This window comes from Pleurodeles waltl, chromosome 12 (genome assembly GCF_031143425.1).
Source record: "Pleurodeles waltl isolate 20211129_DDA chromosome 12, aPleWal1.hap1.20221129, whole genome shotgun sequence".
Classification (NCBI taxonomy): Eukaryota; Metazoa; Chordata; class Amphibia; order Caudata; family Salamandridae; genus Pleurodeles; species Pleurodeles waltl.
Window position 1 is genome coordinate 186,647,330 of NC_090451.1, and position 20,243 is coordinate 186,667,572.

General features: G+C 41.0%; 2 protein-coding genes across 3 annotated transcripts in view; both read right to left on the reverse strand.

The window, feature by feature from the left end:
• Positions 1 to 812: 812 nt before the first annotated feature.
• LOC138267106 (uncharacterized) lies at positions 813 to 1,136 on the reverse strand. Its single transcript, XM_069215955.1, has one exon. It carries the CDS (start codon positions 1,134 to 1,136, stop codon positions 813 to 815), a length of 324 nt encoding a protein of 107 aa, XP_069072056.1.
• Positions 1,137 to 6,460: 5,324 nt separating this feature from the next.
• Positions 6,461 to 20,243, reverse strand: part of ATP2C2 (ATPase secretory pathway Ca2+ transporting 2) — a 311,062-nt gene continuing 297,279 nt past the window's right edge. For both annotated transcript variants that reach the window (XM_069218250.1, XM_069218249.1), the window contains exons 25-27: positions 18,723 to 18,818; positions 16,764 to 16,905; positions 6,461 to 15,091 (exon numbers count right to left, since the gene is read on the reverse strand). In XM_069218250.1, the coding sequence (XP_069074351.1) occupies positions 14,973 to 15,091; positions 16,764 to 16,905; positions 18,723 to 18,818 (357 nt within the window). In that variant the 3' untranslated portion in view covers positions 6,461 to 14,972. The remainder of the gene's footprint in view (positions 15,092 to 16,763; positions 16,906 to 18,722; positions 18,819 to 20,243) is intronic.

Here is a 20,243-nt window from a genome sequence, read left to right on the forward strand (position 1 = left end):
TCTTCTTTCCATCTTTCTTTCAGTAGTTCTCTCTTCCTGCCTCTTTTTTTTCTTTCCTTCTTCCTATCTAGCCAGGTCTGGTGGCTTAGTGGACTAATGCGTCCACTGTAGGGGCCTGTGTTTGACCTCATGGTCACAGATTCAAATCCCAACAGGTCCACTCAGCCTTTCATCCAAATTCTAAGGTCGATAAAATGAGTTCCATTGAGTTGGGTAACAATAAACATCTGTTATTCAGCGCCAAGAGGTGAACGTGTGCTTTACAAATACACTTTGTTACGTTATCTTTTCTTTCTTTTGACCTTTTTTCTCACTTTTCTTTCTTTGTTCCTTGTTACTTCCTATGCTCCTTCTCTTCCATCTTTCTTTTTCTTTTCTTCCCAACTTTAATTTCTTTTTCTTTCCTTATCTTTTCTTTCCCCTTTCAATTTTTTTGCTTTCCATCTTTCTTTCTTTGTTTTTCCTTCCTTCCAGCTTGTTCTTTCTTCCTTCCAGCTTTCCTTCGTCCTCATTTTCTTCCTTCTTTCAGTCCTTTGTACCTTCTTTCCAACTTTTTCTTCCATCCATTCTTCCTTCATCTTTCCTTTTCTTTCATCCATCTTTCTTTTCCTATTTCCTTTCTTCTTTCCTTCTTTCCATTTTCTTACTTTTCCTTCCCTCTATCATTCCATCTTTCTTTCCGTCTGCTTTCCTTCTTTCCATTTTTTTCCTTCATCTTCCTTCATCTTTTTTTTCTCCTTTTCTTCCATCTTTCCTTCCTCTCTTCTTTCTTCCTTCCAACTTTCTTCTTTCCTTTTCTTCCTTTCTTCCATTCATCTTTTTCTTTCCTTCATTCTTCCAACTTTCTTTCGGCTTTCCTTCTTCCTGCCAATTTTTTTCTTTTCCTGTCTTTTCCATCTTCGTCCAACTTTCTTCTTTTCTTCCATTTTTTTTCTTTCCTTCTTCCTTTCTATCTTTCCGTTCTCCCATCTTTCTTTACCTTTTCCTTCCTTCCATTCCTTCTTTCTTGTTCCCTCTACTTTTCTTTTCTTCCTGCTTTCCTTTAATCTTTCTTTCCATATTTCCTTCTTTCTTCCTTCGTTTCTTTCCTTCCATCCTTCCTTCAGATCTCTCCTCCCATCTTTCTTCCTATCCATCTTCCTTCAGTCCTTTTTTCCTTCCATCTTCCATTCTTTCTTCTTTCCTTTCCCCATTTTGTCGCTTGTTTCTTCTTTCCATCCTTCCCTTTTTCTTTCCTTCATTCTGTCCTGTCTTCTTTCCATCTTTCTTTCATTCCTTTTTCCTTTCATCTTTCTTTCCATCTTCCTTCCAACTTGTTCTTCCTTTATTCTATTTTATTTCATTTCCTTCCTTCTATTTTTCATTCCTTCCACCAACTTCCTTCCTTTTTTCTTTCAATGTTCTTCCTTTCTTCCTTCCAGCTTATTTTTCTTCCATCTTCCTTTCCTTCTTAAATCTTCCTTCCGTCCATCTTTCCTTTTTTCCTTCTTTCGTCCATCTTTCTTTCCAACTTTCATCCTTTCCTACTTCCTATCTTTCCTTCTCTTCTATTTTTTCTTTTCCTTTTCTTATTTTAATATTCCTTCCATCTTTGTTCTTTCCTTACTTTTCTTTCCTTCCTTCCATCTGTATTTCTTTTCCTCCTTTGTCTTTCCATCTTTTCTTCTTTCTTCCTTCCTCCTTTTTTCAGCTATTTTCCTTCCATCCTTTTTTCCTTTCCAATGTTCTTCCTACCTCCTTTCTTCCATTTTTGCCTTCTTCCGTCTACTCTCTTCCTTCTTTCTATACTTCTGTTGTTTTTACCCATCTTTCCTTCATCCATCTTTTCCTCCTCCAATCCTTTCTTTTCATCTTTCGCTGTTCTTTCTTTCATCTTTCTTTCCTTCCATTTTTCTTCTTCCATCTTTCTTTCTTCTATCATTCCTTCTTTGTCTTTTCAGCACTTTTTAGTTTCTTCCTTCCTTCTTCCTTTCGAACCTCCTTTCCTTTCTTTTTTCCTGCTTTACTTTGTTCCATATTTCCTTTTTTCCTTCCTTAAATGCTCTTCCTTCCATCTTTCTTTTCTTCCTTCTTTCCTTCCATCTTTCCTTCTTGCTATCTTCTTTCTTTCAACTTTTTCATTTCTTCCTTCCATCTTTCCTTCCAATTTTCTTATTTCCTTCTCTTCTTTCTTACCTCCTATCTTTTCTTCTCGTCTATCATGCCTTCTTTACCACCTTTCCTTCCTTCTGTCTTCCTTTATGCCTTTCTTCCTTCCATCTGTCCTTTTTTCTTTCCTTCCTTCCATCTTTTTCCTTGTTAGTCTTTTTTGTCTTTTCATCTTTTCTTTGTTCTTCCTTCCAATGTTCTTTCTTCTTTCCTTCTTTTTTCTTTTTTTCTTCCTTCAATCGTTTATATCTTCTTTCCATCTTTTTTTCTTTCAATTTTCTTCCTTTCTTCTTCCACCTTCCTTTTTTTTCTTCTTTCCATGTTTCCTTACTTGTCCTTTCCTTCCCTTCTTTCATTCTTTCCTTCTTCCTTCAACTTTCTTCCTTCCAATGTTCTTCTTTCTTTCCTAACAACTTTCTTCCTTCTTTCCTTCCTTTCAACTTTCTTCCTTCCTTTCCTCCTTCCACCTTTCTTTTTTTCTAAGTTCCAGCTTTCTTTCCATGTTTCCTTCTTCCTTCCGAATTGTTATTCTATTTTTCTTCCTTTCCTGTTAGGCCTTCACTCCTTCCAAATTACTTTGATCTTCTTTCTTTCCTTTCTTTTTCGTCCTTCCACCTTTCTTTCATGTTTTTGTCCTTCACCTTTCCTTCTTCAAGCTTTCTTCCTGCTTTCCTTCCTCCTTTCATTTGGCCATCCTTATTTCTTCCTTCTTTCTTCTTCTTGGCAACTTTTTTATTTCCTTTTTTCCTTTCCTTCCATCTTTTCTTCTTTTGACTTTTTCTTCCTGCTTTCTTTTGTTCTTCCCCTTTACTTCTTTCCTTCCAACTTTCTTCCTACCTTTCTTTCTTTTTTCCATCTTTCCTTTTTCCCCTTTTCTTCTTTCCTTCCTCCTGCCTTTTTCCCATCTTTTCTTTCCTCCTTACTTCCAAATTTCTTTCTTCCAACTTTGTTCCTTCCATCTTTCCTTCCTTGCCCCATCTTTCTTTCCTCATCCCTTTTCTTTCCATCTTTACTTTTTTCCGTCTTCCTTTCCATCTTTCCTTCCTTACGTTTCCTTTCCCTTTCTTTCTTTATTCTTTCCATCTTTCCTTTCTTCCATCAGTTTTTCTTCTATTGTGTCTTCCTTTCCTTCTTTCGTTCCATCTTTCCTTTTCCATTCCTTCCTTCAATTGTTCGGTCCTTCTTTCTTCATTCTTTCCAGTTGGGGTGCAGATGGATGAGTAGCTCAGCATCGGCCATCCTGCAATGTACAGGAGACTTTGAAGGACTTCGATCTTTGTGGCCAAGTTTGCCCCACTTCACCTATGGAGCAAGGGGCATACATAAAGGCACCCCCATTGACCGCAGCCCAGCAGGAGCATCCTTTGCCTGCATCCTTTAGCATTAGGACCACTCAATTGATGTCTATGGAGGTGGTCTGGTGAAGTTTGGATCTTCCTTTAAAAATGCTATGGTGGCCAGATAATCTTCCAAAGTGTCTGCTCTGGCCCACTAGACCAATGTCCTACTAAATTGATCGCCCAACCCTCGCCGGAGTAGTCCAACTATTTCAAACTTTTCAAAAGTTTTTGTTGACCAATGCTTGATTGCGGTTGCATGTAAAAGTGATAATATCTTCTGAAATCTGTATCTTCAGAACCCTACTGGTGATTTTGTTCATCAAGTGTAAAAAAAAATTCATTAAAATATAATCTAATTTTATAAATTGGTGTCTTCTTTCTTTTGTGTTTTGGGACTTTCATATTTCGTTGTTTGGTGCTGTTAAGTGCTGTACACATAGTTGCTTTGCTAAGCCTTACTGCTGGCAGCCACAGCTGTCCAGGGTTGAGCTTAAGGGTAAGTAAACAAGCCTGACTGACCCAATACTGTATTTTTGAGTGTACTACATGATAAGGCTCTGCAGCCATATCATATAGCACACCTAAATCCTCACAAGGTGGCAGTGTTTGTCAGAGATTAACAATTAAGGGCCAGCGTTATCAACATTTTGCACCAGACCAAAACTGCTAAAAATAAATCATTTCTGTTGAGGGAGCATCCCATGGGTTTTACATGGGTGTTCCCTTGCAACTACCCCAGTTTTTTTTTATTTATTTACACAAAGCACCATATCTGTGTGTTGGTGTGTGTGTGTGTGTGTGTATGTATATATATATATATATATATATATATATATATATATATATATTGTCTGTCCTACAGTTCCCTTTCACCCAACACAGCAACTTTACTTGCTGTATTCTTTGTAGAATAGTAAGTTTGTCTCTAAGAGTTTTTATATAACACGTTCTCCTTTCTTCAGACTTATGGTATGACAGGCAGTAAGCTGCTTTCAACACGTTTGTTTTTGTAGGGCACAAAAATAGAAAAAGTTCAATTAGTGCACAGTCCCATCTACGCTTGTACTCCACTGACTACACCCTCCTATTAACTTGCAGGGCCCTCGTCCCTTGCTTCTTACTACTGCACTGCCCTCAAGACCTACATATGCATCGACTACGCTAAACATCCGGCAGTAAGCTGAAAAATGTATCATTACCTTCTTCACCTCTGTCACTGAAGCTTGCTGTGGGTGTCTTCCTTGTCATCCAGGATGAACAAAATGGAGTCCGATCTTTTGTCACCTTGGATATCCCCAGACACTGCAGCTACTTTGACTCATCATGTGTACACCATGAAAATTGATATTATTTAAGGGGTGGATATGTCCATACTTCATATAATTCAATGGACCTCCACACTGCAGCAAGGCAACTACTTGATCTTTATTCATGGGAACGCATCATGCCAGTTCCCAAAGTATTGTGCATTGTCCAAAGGTCCATCCATGGTGAATGTCCTTTGTTAATCCGAGCACAACTACAAAGACACTTGCAGAACAGAGCACACTGACTAGAATAGCATCTCACACGACCAACCCACCCGCCAAAAACAGCATCCATGGCGCATTGTATGTTGTAGAAGCTGAAAAACTATGGAAGTTACTCTTACAAGACCATTCACAAGTCATAAAGAAAGTAAAATCTTCGCTCCTTCCATGAATGGATCACTTAGTTTAGAACCGTAATGGGTCATGATCTTTACAACTTATTTTGCTTTACCATCATTTTCCATAAAAAAGATCTCCATTATCCATGGCAGCCTGGCCCAAGTTTATAAAACCACAGAAATAGGCAAAATACCAGGGGAGAACAAAGCCACGTGTTAATACCATTTGTGGGACCTGGAAATTGCTTTCTACTGGTCAAATAGCAGTTGCAGCCAATAGCCCACATAATGACCTTTCTCCTGTCCGGATCTCTCACTGTAGGATACAGAAAATGTGATGCTCTAGTAACCCCCCCCCCCCCCCCCCCCCCCACCCACCCTTGCACTCGTGCCTGGTGCAGGCATAATGTGGTGCAAGGGGCTACAAATTGGCGCAATGCATGTCTTTCATCACTTTGTAAATATGGTGCATGGAAAAGTTCACCTTAGCTTAAAAAAAAAAAAATTACGCTAAGGCAGCACCAGGGGCTTTTAAATATGCCCCTTACTTTCAGGGGGAAAGTATTGTCCTTAGAGAGCCATGTTACACTCCATCTTCTCTGTACCTTTGCAAGCTTCCCAGCCCATGCTTGTGGAACCCTACGAGTACCTTGGGGGAACAGCCGGAGGTCCACCTTTCCAGCCGCTGCCTCACCCTTAGGGCAGAGGAGTGTCGCCCCCCCAACCCTCGCCAGCCAGAAAGATGAAAAATAAAATACATTTATTACCATTTTATTGTCCCCTTTCCCCCAGCCAAGCTGTGTTTGGGGCGGGGCTACTGCTGCTAACTGGCAGGAGGGGAGAGATACTCACTCCACCAGTTTAAACTGCGCATCTCATTTAGGCCTGCAATCTTGCAACACAGCCAGGCTGACATGCGCAGTGTAAAACCTCTCTACTCAGCTGTCAGAGACAGCTGGGTGGAGAGCAGGCACAGGTCCCAGTGCCTGCTGGAGCTTCAAGGCAGCCTGCTCCAGCCAATCCTATTACTGCTCTCATGCTGCTAACATTATCAGCAGCATGAGAGCAGCATCTAGATTGGTGTGGAGACTTCAACTGCTGCACTCAGAACGCCGAGGGACTGCATGAGGACCAGAGGAGGGGTAAGGGCATTTTTTATTTTTCATTTTTCATTGTCCCTCCCTCACACATGTGGCTGGTACCCTAAATATTTGGTTGGGTGTCACACCAAATGTTTAGGGTACCAGCCGCCACTGCACCTTTCTATATTCCACAAACAGAGGTTGTACGTTTTCACAGACAAAAGGACGGACTATATTACTGGTTAGAATTAAAACATTTATTTCAGAAGGTATTATTCATAGCATTTGCTTTGCAGACATGATCGTAAGGAAGCCAACATATATGCAACAAGAGAACTGGTCCGGTTGACACCTTGCACAGCACAGCTGCATCATTTTGAGCGACCACTACAAATATTGATTGGATACATCCATAACAGCCGTCAAATAAAACCATGACTGGAGGAAGAACAATCAACAATTCACATTTTGTTTCATTAATAAATATAAATAAAAGCATATTTGGTTTAAAAAAGACAGAATTTTATAAGTATTCTAACGATAAAATAAAAGTTTATATGAAAATGGTAAACATACGTTGAGGAAGGGACACGTTGGTGAAAAAAAGTTTGTTGAAAAAAAGAAATTAAGTTGTTGAAAAGAGTAACTCGTTAAATATCACTAAAACGTGAACTAGTTAATTTAGTGCATATATAGGAAAACAATAGAATATTATGAACTGTTTGCAGGATATGTGCGTTTTGCCTGCTCATCTTTGTATAAAACATGCCACTCCGTGTCTATATTGAGGTTTTGTTAAACAGATTTCAGTCACCCATCCAGAAATCTATTTCTAGGCAAGCTATCTCAAAAGGGAATTGAGGCCACATTATGACCTGTCGGGATCGTTTGTGTTTTTCCCCTGCTCTACCTACTGCATGCAGGGAAATGTTCATTTTTTTTTTTTGTCACGAAGACAATTTTCACCCATAATTCTTCTGTACGTGGGACAACCTTTTCACACTTCCTGTTCTATTTCCAGTTTAAGTGGAACTATTCACAAGTTTTCCTTCACATTTTCCACCGAAAATCTATTATTTTCTGCAAAGCAGAGGTTTTGATCACAATTATATTCAATTGGTCTTCCTTTTTTTTTTTTTAAATAATGTATCCATTTCCTCACCGCAATTTTATTTTCATCAAGTAATTCTATATATTTCACCCCTCGTTATTTACTATTATTTTGAATTACTGATCTACGTTGCCTGTGTCATTTTCTTCATTCCTAAAGGCGTTCTACTAAAGAAAAGATTGAAATGTTGCTCAATCCATCTTAACACTGGATGAACCAGGACGCCATTTCTTAACGCCAGTTGCCTCCCAGGCACAGCGATGTCGCTGCTCTCAGGTTACAGTGCACGGTGCAATACTCAGTGATATACAATGCTAACAATCTTGTGTACGAGAACCACATCTGTTATAAATCATAACACTAACTGCTGAGCTTGAACAAGGTCATGCTTTGAGGTCATCTAATGGATGACGTCATCGGTTCAGACTTGCTTAGGTTATTTCAAAGTCTTCCTATCCCAGTTTGGTAGCAGAGTAAAGATATTTTGGTTTGTTTGGATATGAATATGTCCCTTGTGCAAACTATCTAATATACTGAAAGTGTTCTTCCAGCACAGACCAAGCCAATTGGGAAGGTTTGAGGAAATAACTTGCACATCAGTGTAGGGGGCTAATAGTGATCCACACCCTTAGCAGCATTAATGATGTCACTTACACCGAGGGTTCCTAGTACCATACAGAAGCACTGAAACGTTTGCGAGTGGGTGTGCCGCTTGTGAAATTTACTAAAGCAGATGACGTGGTACCAGGGAGGTTCTCCCACCTCATAGATTTTGCCCTTTCCGTATAACCCTAACGACGAGCATCAATGTATGTATGGCATCAATGCAATGTGAATTGTTTCGTAATTTATGCCAGGTTGGGTATGCTTTTTGCACATTTTTACTTCCACAGTGTGATTCAGCCTAGGTCATATTGTAAATAAGTTAACCCACGGTGCACACAGCATCTCTGGAGCACATCAGAGGACCACCACAAGATTTCTTGCCTTCTCAGTTGGCCGCCAGATCAATAGGAGTCTTTTCAGCTATTATCACGGGGTCTCCATGTTGCTTTGCTGCATCACACAGGAGTATGGTCTTGTGTTTCTTTCCAGCAATGCATTTTTCATGCATATATTTGGCACTTCTTTTAGACAGAGGAAGACCAATTGTGTGATTCCTGGATAAAATTGTGCAGCCTGCCAACCCACGCCATCCTTCCTGACAATTTTAGGGTTGTGGTAAACGGCCACCCCACTGGGTTGCACCGTCCACGACAGCCCCTCGCTATCTTAAGTTGCCTCCCCTTGTTTCACAAATTTCAGATAACTGCCATTTGCAGGGTGCTACGTTTCGGGGGATTCATTTTCCGCCTGCTGAGCATTAACTACTCCGAGGACAGTTGGAGCCCCAGAGCCTTCAGCATCCTCCACAAAAGTGGTCACCAACATTGTTATGTCCTCGCCACCACCCCTGTAGACTCAGCAGGATGGGGCTTTGTGGTTTAACCAGCCTAAAGGTAGTATACACAGGAAACAGGCCCACCCTCGAATCCAGAGGAACCTGGGTGCATCATTATTAGTAAAGAAGAATGGTCCCTCTGACAAGTATTCATCGATTTTGTTTTTGACTTATCACAAACACTGATTGGGTGGTTCCTTATTGCATACCGTTTGGATGCTCTTAGATATGAGCACGTGCCAGATGGATCTTTGCATGTTTGATAAGAAGTTTAAGAAAGTGTTTGCGTCGAAGACAGTGATTTGGTTCGGTAATGGGGTGCAGAGCCATTTCCCGTGTAAGTTGCACGCAGTTTGCCACGCGCTGTTATAAAGCACCCTGCTAGCTTGGTAAAACTTGGCATTCGTGACAACAGGCTGTGCACTGTGGTCGCTCAGTTAACTCAAGGAAGGACAAAATGACCAGTCGATCCCAAAGCGTTCCCCCAGCTCACCCTGAAAGGCTGGTTACGTAATTGGATTATTCTGTTGAAGGGCCGTGCCGTGAAGAAACAACAAGTTAGTTGTCCCCCAGTCATGCTTTCTTATGGTAAGCATTCCTGAACTATACTTTAATGATGTAGGCTTGAGTATTAAGACGTATTGCGCCATCATTCATCGACCGGACCCTTTAAATCACGTTGTCCATGTCGTGCATGGCCGGTCATGGCACACAGAGCAAGCACGAACGCACATAATTTATATCAATGAGCACGTGCATACCAGAGCCGACTACTTCCTAGTTTGCTGGGCTGAAAATGTGATAGGAGGTGCTTTGGGGATGTATCCTATAGGGCAAACATTATCCTACACTACACCGGTGCCTATCATACAGAGAAGCGCAGGTACTAGTTTTCGAGAGTACTTTCTTCCTCTGAGACGTGCAGGTACTCCAAGCACTCGGAGAAACCTGACCGGACCCGCCCGTTTAAAGCACTGCTTTAAAGTGACTCAGATGTGCAGTTCATGATACTTGCACAACATCACCTAAACATTAATAGTGAGGATGCAGAAATATAGACAAATGCATTAAAACAAAATGTCGAAAAAAATAATTATGCAAATAAACTAATTAAAAGCTAAAGGTGTAAAGATGAACCAGACGTGACCATTTACCACGGGGAAAAGCTTTGTACATACCGACATCTAACGGTCAGAAAAAGAAATGCATGTGCAGCAATTCCTAATCATAGACTAAATATATTTCATAAGAAAAACAATTCCACAAGAGTAAGTATGAAATCAAACATTCCTCCATGAAAAAAAATATTTTAACAAAAACACCTGTACAAATCAAATAAAATTATTCACCCCCACCTGATTCGTGATGACAAATAAGCATCCAAAGAAGGAGCACCTCCTTGAAACAGAACATTGTTCGCGCTTTCCATAGTAAACAAAACCCGCGTACTGGATTGTAACTTTTCTACAAAACATTTCTTATGTCAGTTTTTTTTTTTAGCAGCCTTCAACGTAATATTTTTAAGTATTACAGTTTGCAACATTTCAAAATCAGCATTTGTGTTTTAGGCATTTTAATTTCATCTAATGCCACTGCTTATTCACAGAAAACACCGTGGGTTGGGTGATGTGTTCCACTGAATTTTGTGAAGGAAGTGTCATTGGTTGATGGACCATGACAGCGTGAGGTGTGTAACTACATTTAAATACAATAGGGCACATTTACCAGAGTTTCACGCAGTGCAGCAGCCAAGGTTGGTGTGCTGCTCTGCTCTGCGTGACAGCTAGAGAGCAGAACAGTGCCATTGTTACCAATATATAGTGCTTTTTCACTCTCGCCTTGCCCTGGAGCCCTTTAAGCTGTCATGCACCACCCACACACTTGCGCCATAGTAGAAAGGTTTGTACATGATGTCAAGCATAGGTTTTAGGCTAGAAGTTTAGCCTTTCGGTACATAATACTACGCAGTGATGACGTTTAACACCTTTCCCACTTTGTCTGTGTGATATACACATGCAAAATGTTCTCAAACTTCATGTCTGCCTCGAAGAAAAGGCATTATTTTTGGCACAGGTCCCATCTACCTTTTTTTGTGGATGGGGCTTTTCAATAAAATCCAATGGTGATTTCTTGGGAACGCCCACATGCCAGCCATGCAGTGCTCCTTTGTGTTACTTCAGGGATACTTTCCAATGTAGATAAGAGTTTACAAAGAAAAACAAATCCCAAAACACACCAGCTTTGCGTCACATTTGTGGTGCAAACGCTAAGTAAATCTGCTCCACCGAATTCTTGGACGATATAAAGTGTGGTCAGTGTACCATGAACAAACTTTAAACAAAAGGTACAAAGGGTGGACTGCGAATGAAAAGCAGAGAATCCGGTCACAACTAAAGTAGCCCCCTTCAGATCTTAAGTTCATTGGGAGCCAGTAGCTCTAAGTATACAGAGATTCACATTTTTAGAGTATAGCCAATGCAATGTGCTGCAGAGTAAGTTACACAGCTTCCTCGTGGCCGTACATGTTAGCAGGTAAAAATCCACCCCCCCTTCCACCCACCTCAATAAAGGCACAAACCTAAAAAATACAACATCTGAGACTGGTGGATCTGAGAGATTCTGGACGTTTAATTTCTTGGCCCCTGAACACATAAGTGCAGTAAATTGTTTGTTCTTTTGGCTGCAAAATTGGAAGCCAGCTCAGTACGCTGCGTAGGAGATAGATTTAAGTGATGGCTCAGTATGCATTGTATAAAGAGGGTCACCAAGCTAATTTCAGTGGCTCGGCACAGGGGCATCTGAGACCTACTGGGAAAGGAGGAAGAAAGACCTCACTGAGCTCTCTCGGGACTACCTAAATCCAGGAGGGATTGTCTGGTCTTATCAGGACCAACTTCCCTGCTGCTGCTGAATGCTTGGGAAGTAACCTGCAGACAATCAAACATGGCTGCCTTAAAGGTAAACTACCGGAAGTACGAAGCACGAGTGAATGGCACGCAGGTGCAAACTGAACAGTCTGAGGACTGGCCGACAGCAAAGGTGAAAAGTTGTTTAAAAGGAACTTGGTGAAACATCAAGGTTTTAGAGGGCCTCCAAACTTGTGTCAGTAATGCCCAGAAAAGACTCTAAATACAAGCTTCCCGAATGCCACAATGGATTCTAGCCTCATCTAGCCGTCGATAAAGCCTTGCTCGGACTGCCAGATGATAAATACCGCAAGCATTATTAGGTGGAGTGCGAGGCTCATTTGAGTGGATAATAAACATGTTCACGTTTGCCCTTGCAATTATTCGAAGGCAAACGTAAAAAGAACAGAGGCCCTGGGTTTGTAGAAGGGGCACTGCGGTACCATAAAGAATGTGCACGTCACGGCGGAGACAGCTACGGGGCTGGGATCTCATGTGAAGTAACCAAAGCCGGGTCATTGTAAGGCGAGGGCCACTGAGTTGGTATCGTGGTTTAATTGGTGGGATAGGAGCTCAGAATGCACAGACTGTGAACAATCATCTCTAGGAGTGGTCCAGCATCCTGACTGTTGTGCACACAGCGCTTCACCCATGCACTCCCTTTAACAGACTGCGCAGCTGGGCATTCTCCCTTTCTTGGTAGGATCGACTTCACGTGCAACAAGGACTGGCCCAGTATTGGGTAATACTCTCACACATCAAATTGGTGAGTTCCAAGAAACAAGTCCTACAGTCCACCGTTAGGGCAATATAATATAAAATAAAGAAGCCATACCAAGACCTAATTAGGAGTCTGCCTCAAACACCAAGAATAGCGTCCGAGGTCGCGTCACTCCAACGAGATAGCGGGAAACAGTCCTCATCTTTTGTCAAAACAATGTTTTCTTCACTTTATTCCCCAAAAGTAGCATTCTAGAATCTTAGATTTATTTGCGTTATATGACTTGTGAGATACCTTCAAAAATAACTGTGTGCACCCTTTTCTGTAATGCAGAAGGTCTGAGGTTTGGCAGAGCTCAACAAGGAGGTGACTAGAATTTAAAACGCATACTGTCTTGGACTGTACTAATGTATGTTGCTTTATAATTTGTTTCTAGGCAATCTATTTTTTAAAACAAAAAAGTAGTTACATCGCATTCAAATCATTCCAGGTGTCTTTGGTAACCTATTTCATACTAACTGAGAGACTTCTAGTCTTAGTTTATGAATGTAAAGATTGAGGCGGGACCTTTGTCTTTTGATTGTCATTGTGTTCTTCTTGCAATCACCTGAGGTCTGTCTTGCTTACCTTTGACCAGCAAGAGGATGATATGCAAATGGTCAGGGATGCAAAGGATTTCTGCCCTTGAAGACTCCTGTGTAGACCAAGTCTTACAAGAAATGCAAATATTTTCATGCAGAAAGCTCTAGCATGTGTCAAGTCTTAAAGGGAATGAGAAGGGTTCTCAACAAGAAAGCTCCAGCATATTTCAACCTCTGGTAGGGGCTATTCACAAAATTCTCTCCAGCATATTTGTGGACCTTAGAGAAAGCTGAGTACACTTGACTAGAATGTTCAACCATAGTTTGGGCTTGTCAAAGAGCATTAAAAGTGACCTATTGGAATTTCACTGGATGCTTTTGACCTTACAAAGACTAACACGAATTCAACAGCATGGTGAAACCTTTGAAGGAATAGTAAGAACTCAACAGCATTTTTGAGACCTACAGAGGACTCGTGGTTCAAGTCTTACCAATATTAAGTGCTCATGACATGAAAGCATTTATTAGGCGTCAAACGGGAAACTATGGGATTTGGATGTACAACGTTTCAGCAGTATTCAAGGCTTTCAACATTCCGTTCAATGCAATTGCACTTGGCACAAATCAATCAACCATCTTGAAGTGACTCAAGCCATCTTTACATAAAAAGACCTTTAACTGTGACATAAATATAATGTGGCACCTAAGGCTATGCTCCAAAGGCCGACCACGACTCCTGGCATTGGCTAGAGAGGAAAACTTGTGCTGCGACCATGAGAGCGTACCCCCACCGACTGATTAACAGTGAAAGCTGGTTTGCAGTAATTCTTTCTTTAACTGTCATTACCCTGATGGTCACAGGAATTTGTGGACACATCTCTAGGGTTGCTTCCATTTTTTTTTGTCCTGATGAAGACCCCTGAGCAGTCAGTTTCAGGGGTCGAAACGTGGACATATTCTATTATTGCCTGCTATTAAGTTGTTCTCTTGTAGAGTCAAATTCATGCATATGAGTTTTGTACCTGTAGAATTGTATTAATTGTCAACAGTGTGTTATCCCTTGTAAATATCCTTTGTGCACCAATGTTCCCTTTTTTCACAAATCACCTGCACAGCAGCATTTTATTTGGAACATCTATATTTATATTTATATTTTATGTATAGTTTAGACAGTAAAGAAATTAACAAATTGAACATACAACTAATTGTGTATGTGATATCTCCTTTTTAAGAAATTGTCAAGGGACCATAGGTTGTAAGCTCTTTGTAAGCTAGAGCTGGTTGTTTGTACTATTAACGTATTACCTAGGTTACTGAGAGACCACTTATTTACTTACGGCACAACTTCTGGTGGGCCCAGAGTGTGGAATGGCAGGTTTTTAGAAAAAGTTGTAAACTACATCACATTGTTTTTGTCTTCTAAAGAAAATGAAAATTACAGTGTTAGTCTAAGCATTTGCCCTCCTCCCATACACTTGAAGTTCATCAACACTGTACCCCTCAAGGGCTATTTTAAATCTGCCCACCCCTGTCAGGTGTGCATTATCTGACACATATTTAATTTTACAGGCATAAGTGTGAGTTTAGTTTGGACATAAGTGGGAGAAGCTACACAGGGAAATGGTTTCATATAATTCTCAGAGCCAACAAGCCAAGGTTTTCCCTCTCCATGAGGGGGCGTTAGAAGGTCATCTTCACTCTCCATGCTTTCAATACATTAACTATCCATCAGATCTAAAATATGAAACAGTTGAGATGAATGTTGGCTCATCAGCAGCTTGCTGTCCCACATAAAAAAACTGGGCTGGGATCGCGATGCCCTGGTCAGCTCATTCACAAACCTCACCGATAGACATCTCGGCTTTTCTTTACACTATGTACAAAATACAAAAAAAAAGTGTATGTGGACTCGCAGACTTGATATGGAGTAGCCTTTGACAGCACAGTGTGAGGAAAAAGACCAACGTGAAAAGATCGACGCTTGCTCAGCTCAGTCATACTTCTTCGGTAAGGATCACCATGCTCTTTGTTCGGCAGCAGTATCTCTCACACAGTTTGATCAGTTCTGATACCATGAAAACGGAAGAGGCCAGTCCAGTTAAAAACAGAAGGTCTGCAAACAAGAAATGACACAAACAAGGCAATTATCACTCCAGCACAAGAAGGCTTTTATTCCAAGTAAACTAACTAGACATTCTGCTGGCATTACACTGCATGGTTGTCAATCTAAAAAGTAAGAGTGTACAAATTTGCAGATTTGACCAAAGATGTTGGGGACATTTTAGAACGTTTGCACTTTGTAAAGTTGCAAAGGTTGAATAAATTGCCTAACTTGACCTGGGCAGAAGGAGGAGGGGAAAGTATAGTTCTACCACTAAAGAAAATTTGGAGAGGTAATTTTCCAATAGTTTTCTTTACAGGAATTTTCCGCTTAACAGTAGGCTTTGTCAGATTTTTCTCCCATGAAAGTCCCATTTAAACAGATATATTGACTAATTTTTTGAAGAATAATTTACATAGTTCAAATTTTGCAAACCACGACTCAAAGCAGATTGTCTTATTCTTCAAGTGTGGTCATAGCTGGACCCGATATAAAAACGTCAAAGTAGACTAGCACATAGCTTGGCCACATGGACTGCTGCACTGTGGTTCTGAATCCAAGACTATTTTGAATATAGGCACTCCTTATGAACAGCCTGGCAAATGGTGCAATATTCACTGCACCTGCTAAAATCCCACTCTGACAAGTTAGAAATTACCAGTTGCAATAACTATCACTGAATTACAACATCTGGATTTTGGTGCTTACCTTTGAATATACAGTTAAAAAATCACGCTCTAGAACAACATTGACTGCAGAATGTTGAAAAAATATATATATATATATCTATATATATATATATATATATATATATATATATATATATAATTAATCCACAACAGATGGAACAATATCCACCAGGCGGCTGCACTAATCCCTTGATCGTTTCTAAATCTTGAGGACAAAGCAAAGTTCAAAGATCGAAGTTGAATTTCTTCAGTTTTTATTTCATATAGTAATGTCACAGTTTCCTGCACACAATGTCAACTCGTTTCGGTAAACGCCTTCTACTGGACAAACTTAGCCAACAAAAACCGGCATTTTATATACATAAATTAAAAAAGAAAGAAACCCATCTTTTGTTTCCATTTCATGCTGGCGCAAACTAATGGTGCAGCCATCTTTTAGCGTGCAAATGAATCAAATAAGTCTACATGTTGAATGCGAAACATTGCCTTACCAGTATTCACATGTAATATTGTTGTCACATGTAATCTTCACAAGCGCCATCACTTATCATAATAAATTCCAACAATATAATAAACTGAAAACCATCAATTTTCAATCTAATTGATTTTACTACCCCATATAAAAAAAAAATACACATATATAGATAGATATAATACCTGCATGCTCTGGTCAATATCCGACACTTGTCTCCAATAAATATCGGCAAGTTTGTCCTGACTATAGTTATCAAAAAACCCTCTATTGAGATATGTGCAGTAATAGTAGCTCCCGCAAATATCACATTAAACTGGGCCACTCATATTGAGGGCTGTGTCACTGTACAGCATTTAGAAAATTGTTTATCAGGCAAGACATGACAAAATAATTATAAAATAAACCTCACCTGATCACTTGTTTGTACATGCATCATTCGCCTTTTTTTGTTAAGTTAATAAAATATCACAGAAACACTCTGTTTAAAGAAAATGGCGCCATGATTATAGTGGATACATACCCAAAGCACCCAGGTTCTGAGTGAGGAAGATCTTCTGCAGAGGAGGGATATAGATGACCGCCATCTGGCCCAGGATAGATCCCAGCACAGAGTATAGGAACATGCGGTTTGAGAACAGGCCAATCTCAAATACACTCTTGGTCTGAAAAGCAAACAAAATGTTTTGGTGCATCAACAGAAGACAAGCAAAAGCAACATTTATCATTCTGAAGGAGAGTCAGCAAGTGACTGAAGACTCATTTAAATTAGTGTTGATCACTCCTGCCCACATGTAAGGCAAGAAGATGGTGCTTAGCGGAGGAGAGGGGTCAGTGAGTAACAAGGGGCAGTTGTATTAGAAGAGTAAGGCCATATTTATACTTTTTTAGTGCCGGATTTGCATCATTTTTTGATGCATAAGCGGCACAAACTTACAAAATACAATTGTATTTTGTAAGGTTGAGCCGCTTTTGCGTCAAAAGGCGGCGCAAATGCGGCGCTAAACAAGTCTAAATATGGGCCTAAGAGCACAGGACATGGCAGGGTAAGGTGCCACATAGAGTCTCGAATTTTGTACTAGTCCTCACATGAACTCCATGCAGCTAACATAGAATACGATTAGTCTGCATCCTATTTTAGCTGTCTCGGAAGCAGCATGTAAAAAAAAAAAAAAAAAAAAAAAACTAAATAAAATAATAACGTAATCCACTTTAAAGGGGATTGTGGTCACCCCCACTTCATCCATTAGTCTGCTCAAGCATAGTTCTCAATTTGCTTCAACCCAGCAAAGCATACGGCATGGGGCAGTGTGTCAGCTCGCTTCAGCTACTGGCTCTCTTGCAGAGTGATTGACAGCATTTTGCCTGTTCACATGCGCATCTGCCTAAGAAGAAGTGCTCTTCAGGGTCAGGCAGGCAGACTAATACTTTACCAATACTTCTTTCTTTTCATTCTTTATCATGTTTTAGATTATAGTCATTATTATGAGATCAAACTGTGCGTTAAGAGTACAGTAATTGAATGGCAACTGTAACTTTTCTTTTAACCAACAGGAATCTAAGTACATCTACCTGCTACACAGAACCCATACTGTTCCATTAAAAGTATATGCTATACATTTTTTTAATATAAACGTTTTATTGCAACCACGTGGCCACGTTTCGACAGCAGGATGTTTATTTTTTTATTTCATATGTTTCCAATGAAAAGCTAAAAACAACAAAAAACTTTTGGCTCAGGTTGCAAAGGCTTTGCCAATGCTTCTTTAAGACTCGAAGCTAGCCTTGCAGCAAACGTTTACACTTTCTTCAGTTTGCCATCTCCTAACCCAAAGTTGGAATATGTTAATTTTAGTGGACTATCTCCAGGGTCCTGCACCCTGCAGTAAGGCGGTCGAAGGAAGACTTCTCAGTTGTTTTAAGTGGGAGAAAGATTTTTTCACATAGAATCTGTGAAGCTTACTGGTGGTTCATGGAAATTAGTTGTTGGAAGAGTTGTAGAAGTAGTAGTAATAGCAGAAGTGGTTGTTGGAAAAGTAGCAGAAGTAATTGGAAGAGTAGTGGTTCATGGAAGGGTAGAAGGAAGACCCCGGATTTTATCAACTTTCGTTTGAGCCTTCATCTTTCTGTTCACTACAGGGATTTTCATACCTTTGGTGCTATGGGTGAGTTGGACTTGTAGACGACAGAACATTGAAAAGATGGAAGTAGCAACAACTCAGGAGAGACCGAGGTATGTGAGAAAGGGTATGAGGATGTGTTCAATTTCCAAATACTGTTGACCCATGTTTTATTCTTTGTTAAAGCGCAATGATTGTGCCTGCAGGTATCTGGTACTATTGCTATATATAAACCATCAGCAAAAATGACATTTAGAAAAAGAATCAGAATCAGTCAGTGGGGTGGGCAGGCAGACATTTATCCATCAGCAGTGCTACTGTGTTATATGCTTTAAAAAGATTAATATAAGTTTGTGTCTTACCAGAGAACGGCACGATAAGGCGTTGAACATGTCAAAGAATACAAAACAAGTGAACGTCATTGTTGTGGTCCGGGGTGTAACTTTGCCATCAGGAATCTAAATGTAAATAAGAGGGAAGCCATTGAACAAAGAAGTACATTGATAAGCACCGCCCAAGCACCGCCCTCCTCCTGATCTGATAGTTGCATTCTTAGGGCCTGATTCACTAAAATACACATTTAAATAAGTTTAGACTGTTGTGCAAGTTTATTAATTGTTGGTATTCGCAGACCGCACTTTTGTAGTGACTTACATTTTTGGAGTAAGTCCAGCACTACACATGCCCCACCACTGGTACTGCGACACCCTTCCATAGAAAATAAATAAATAACTAAAATAAAATCCCATTATATATGCAGCACAGTGCTCGTGTGCCCCGGACGTAACCATTACATCCTGGGCACAGAGCCCAGAGGGAGCACTAGCGCTCCCTCTGTGGGGTTCCCCCCCAGCCCCCCAAGGCAGGGATGGCAGGGGAAGCGCTTCCACCCCCATTCCCCCCACCCCCCCTGTGACATCAGCGCGCTGTTTGTCATAAGGCCTCCTCCCATCGCGCTGGAAGCTCAGCTCCCAGCGTGATCGGAAGAGAAATGCAAGAGCATTTCTCTTCCGATCACGTGGAGGAGGCCGAGAGACTTCAAAGGGAAGGAAAGTTATTTCCTTCCCTTTGAAGTCTCTCTCAGCATTTTGGCAGCCAAAACGCCCACTAGACACCAGGGATGTTTTTTTTAAAATGAAACTGGCATGAGGGAGCGACCCCTTGGGCAAGGGTTGCTCCGGGGGGGGCATTTAAAAAAAAAAGCCTTTTCTGCCCCCCCTGGAGGGCAGATCGGCCTATAATTAGGCCGATCTGCCCCCGGGGGGGGGGGCAGAAACCTCTAGGCACCAGGGAGTATTTTTTTGTTTTGTTTTGTTTTTCTTTTGTTTTATATTTTTGAGGTGGGGAGCGACCCCTTGGGCAAGGGTCGCTCCCATAGGGGGCAAATTATATTTAGGCCATTTCTTCCCCGCTTGGGGGCAGATTGTCCTATTTTTATGAGGCCAATCTGCCCCCAAGGGGGACAGAAACCACTAGACACCAGGGAGTTTTTTCACGAATTTCACGCAAGGGGAGCGACCCCTTGGGCAAGGGTCGCTCCCAGGGGGGGCAGAAGGCCTTTTCTTTCCCTCTGGGGGCAGAAACCTCTAGGCACCAGGGATCATTTTTTTGTTTGTTTGTTTTTGTTTTGTTTTGTATTTTTGAGGAGGGGAGCGACCCCTTGGGCAAGGGTCGCTCCCCTAGGGGGCAAATTATATTTAGGCCATTTCTGCCCCCCTTGGGGGCAGATTTGCCTATTTTTATGAGGCTAATCTGCCCCCAAGGGGGACAGAAACCACTAGACACCAGGGAGTTAGTTTTTTTCGCGAACTTCACGCAAGGGGAGCGACCCCTTAGGCAAGGGTCGTTCCCCTGGGAGGAAAATTTATTTTAGGCCATTTCTG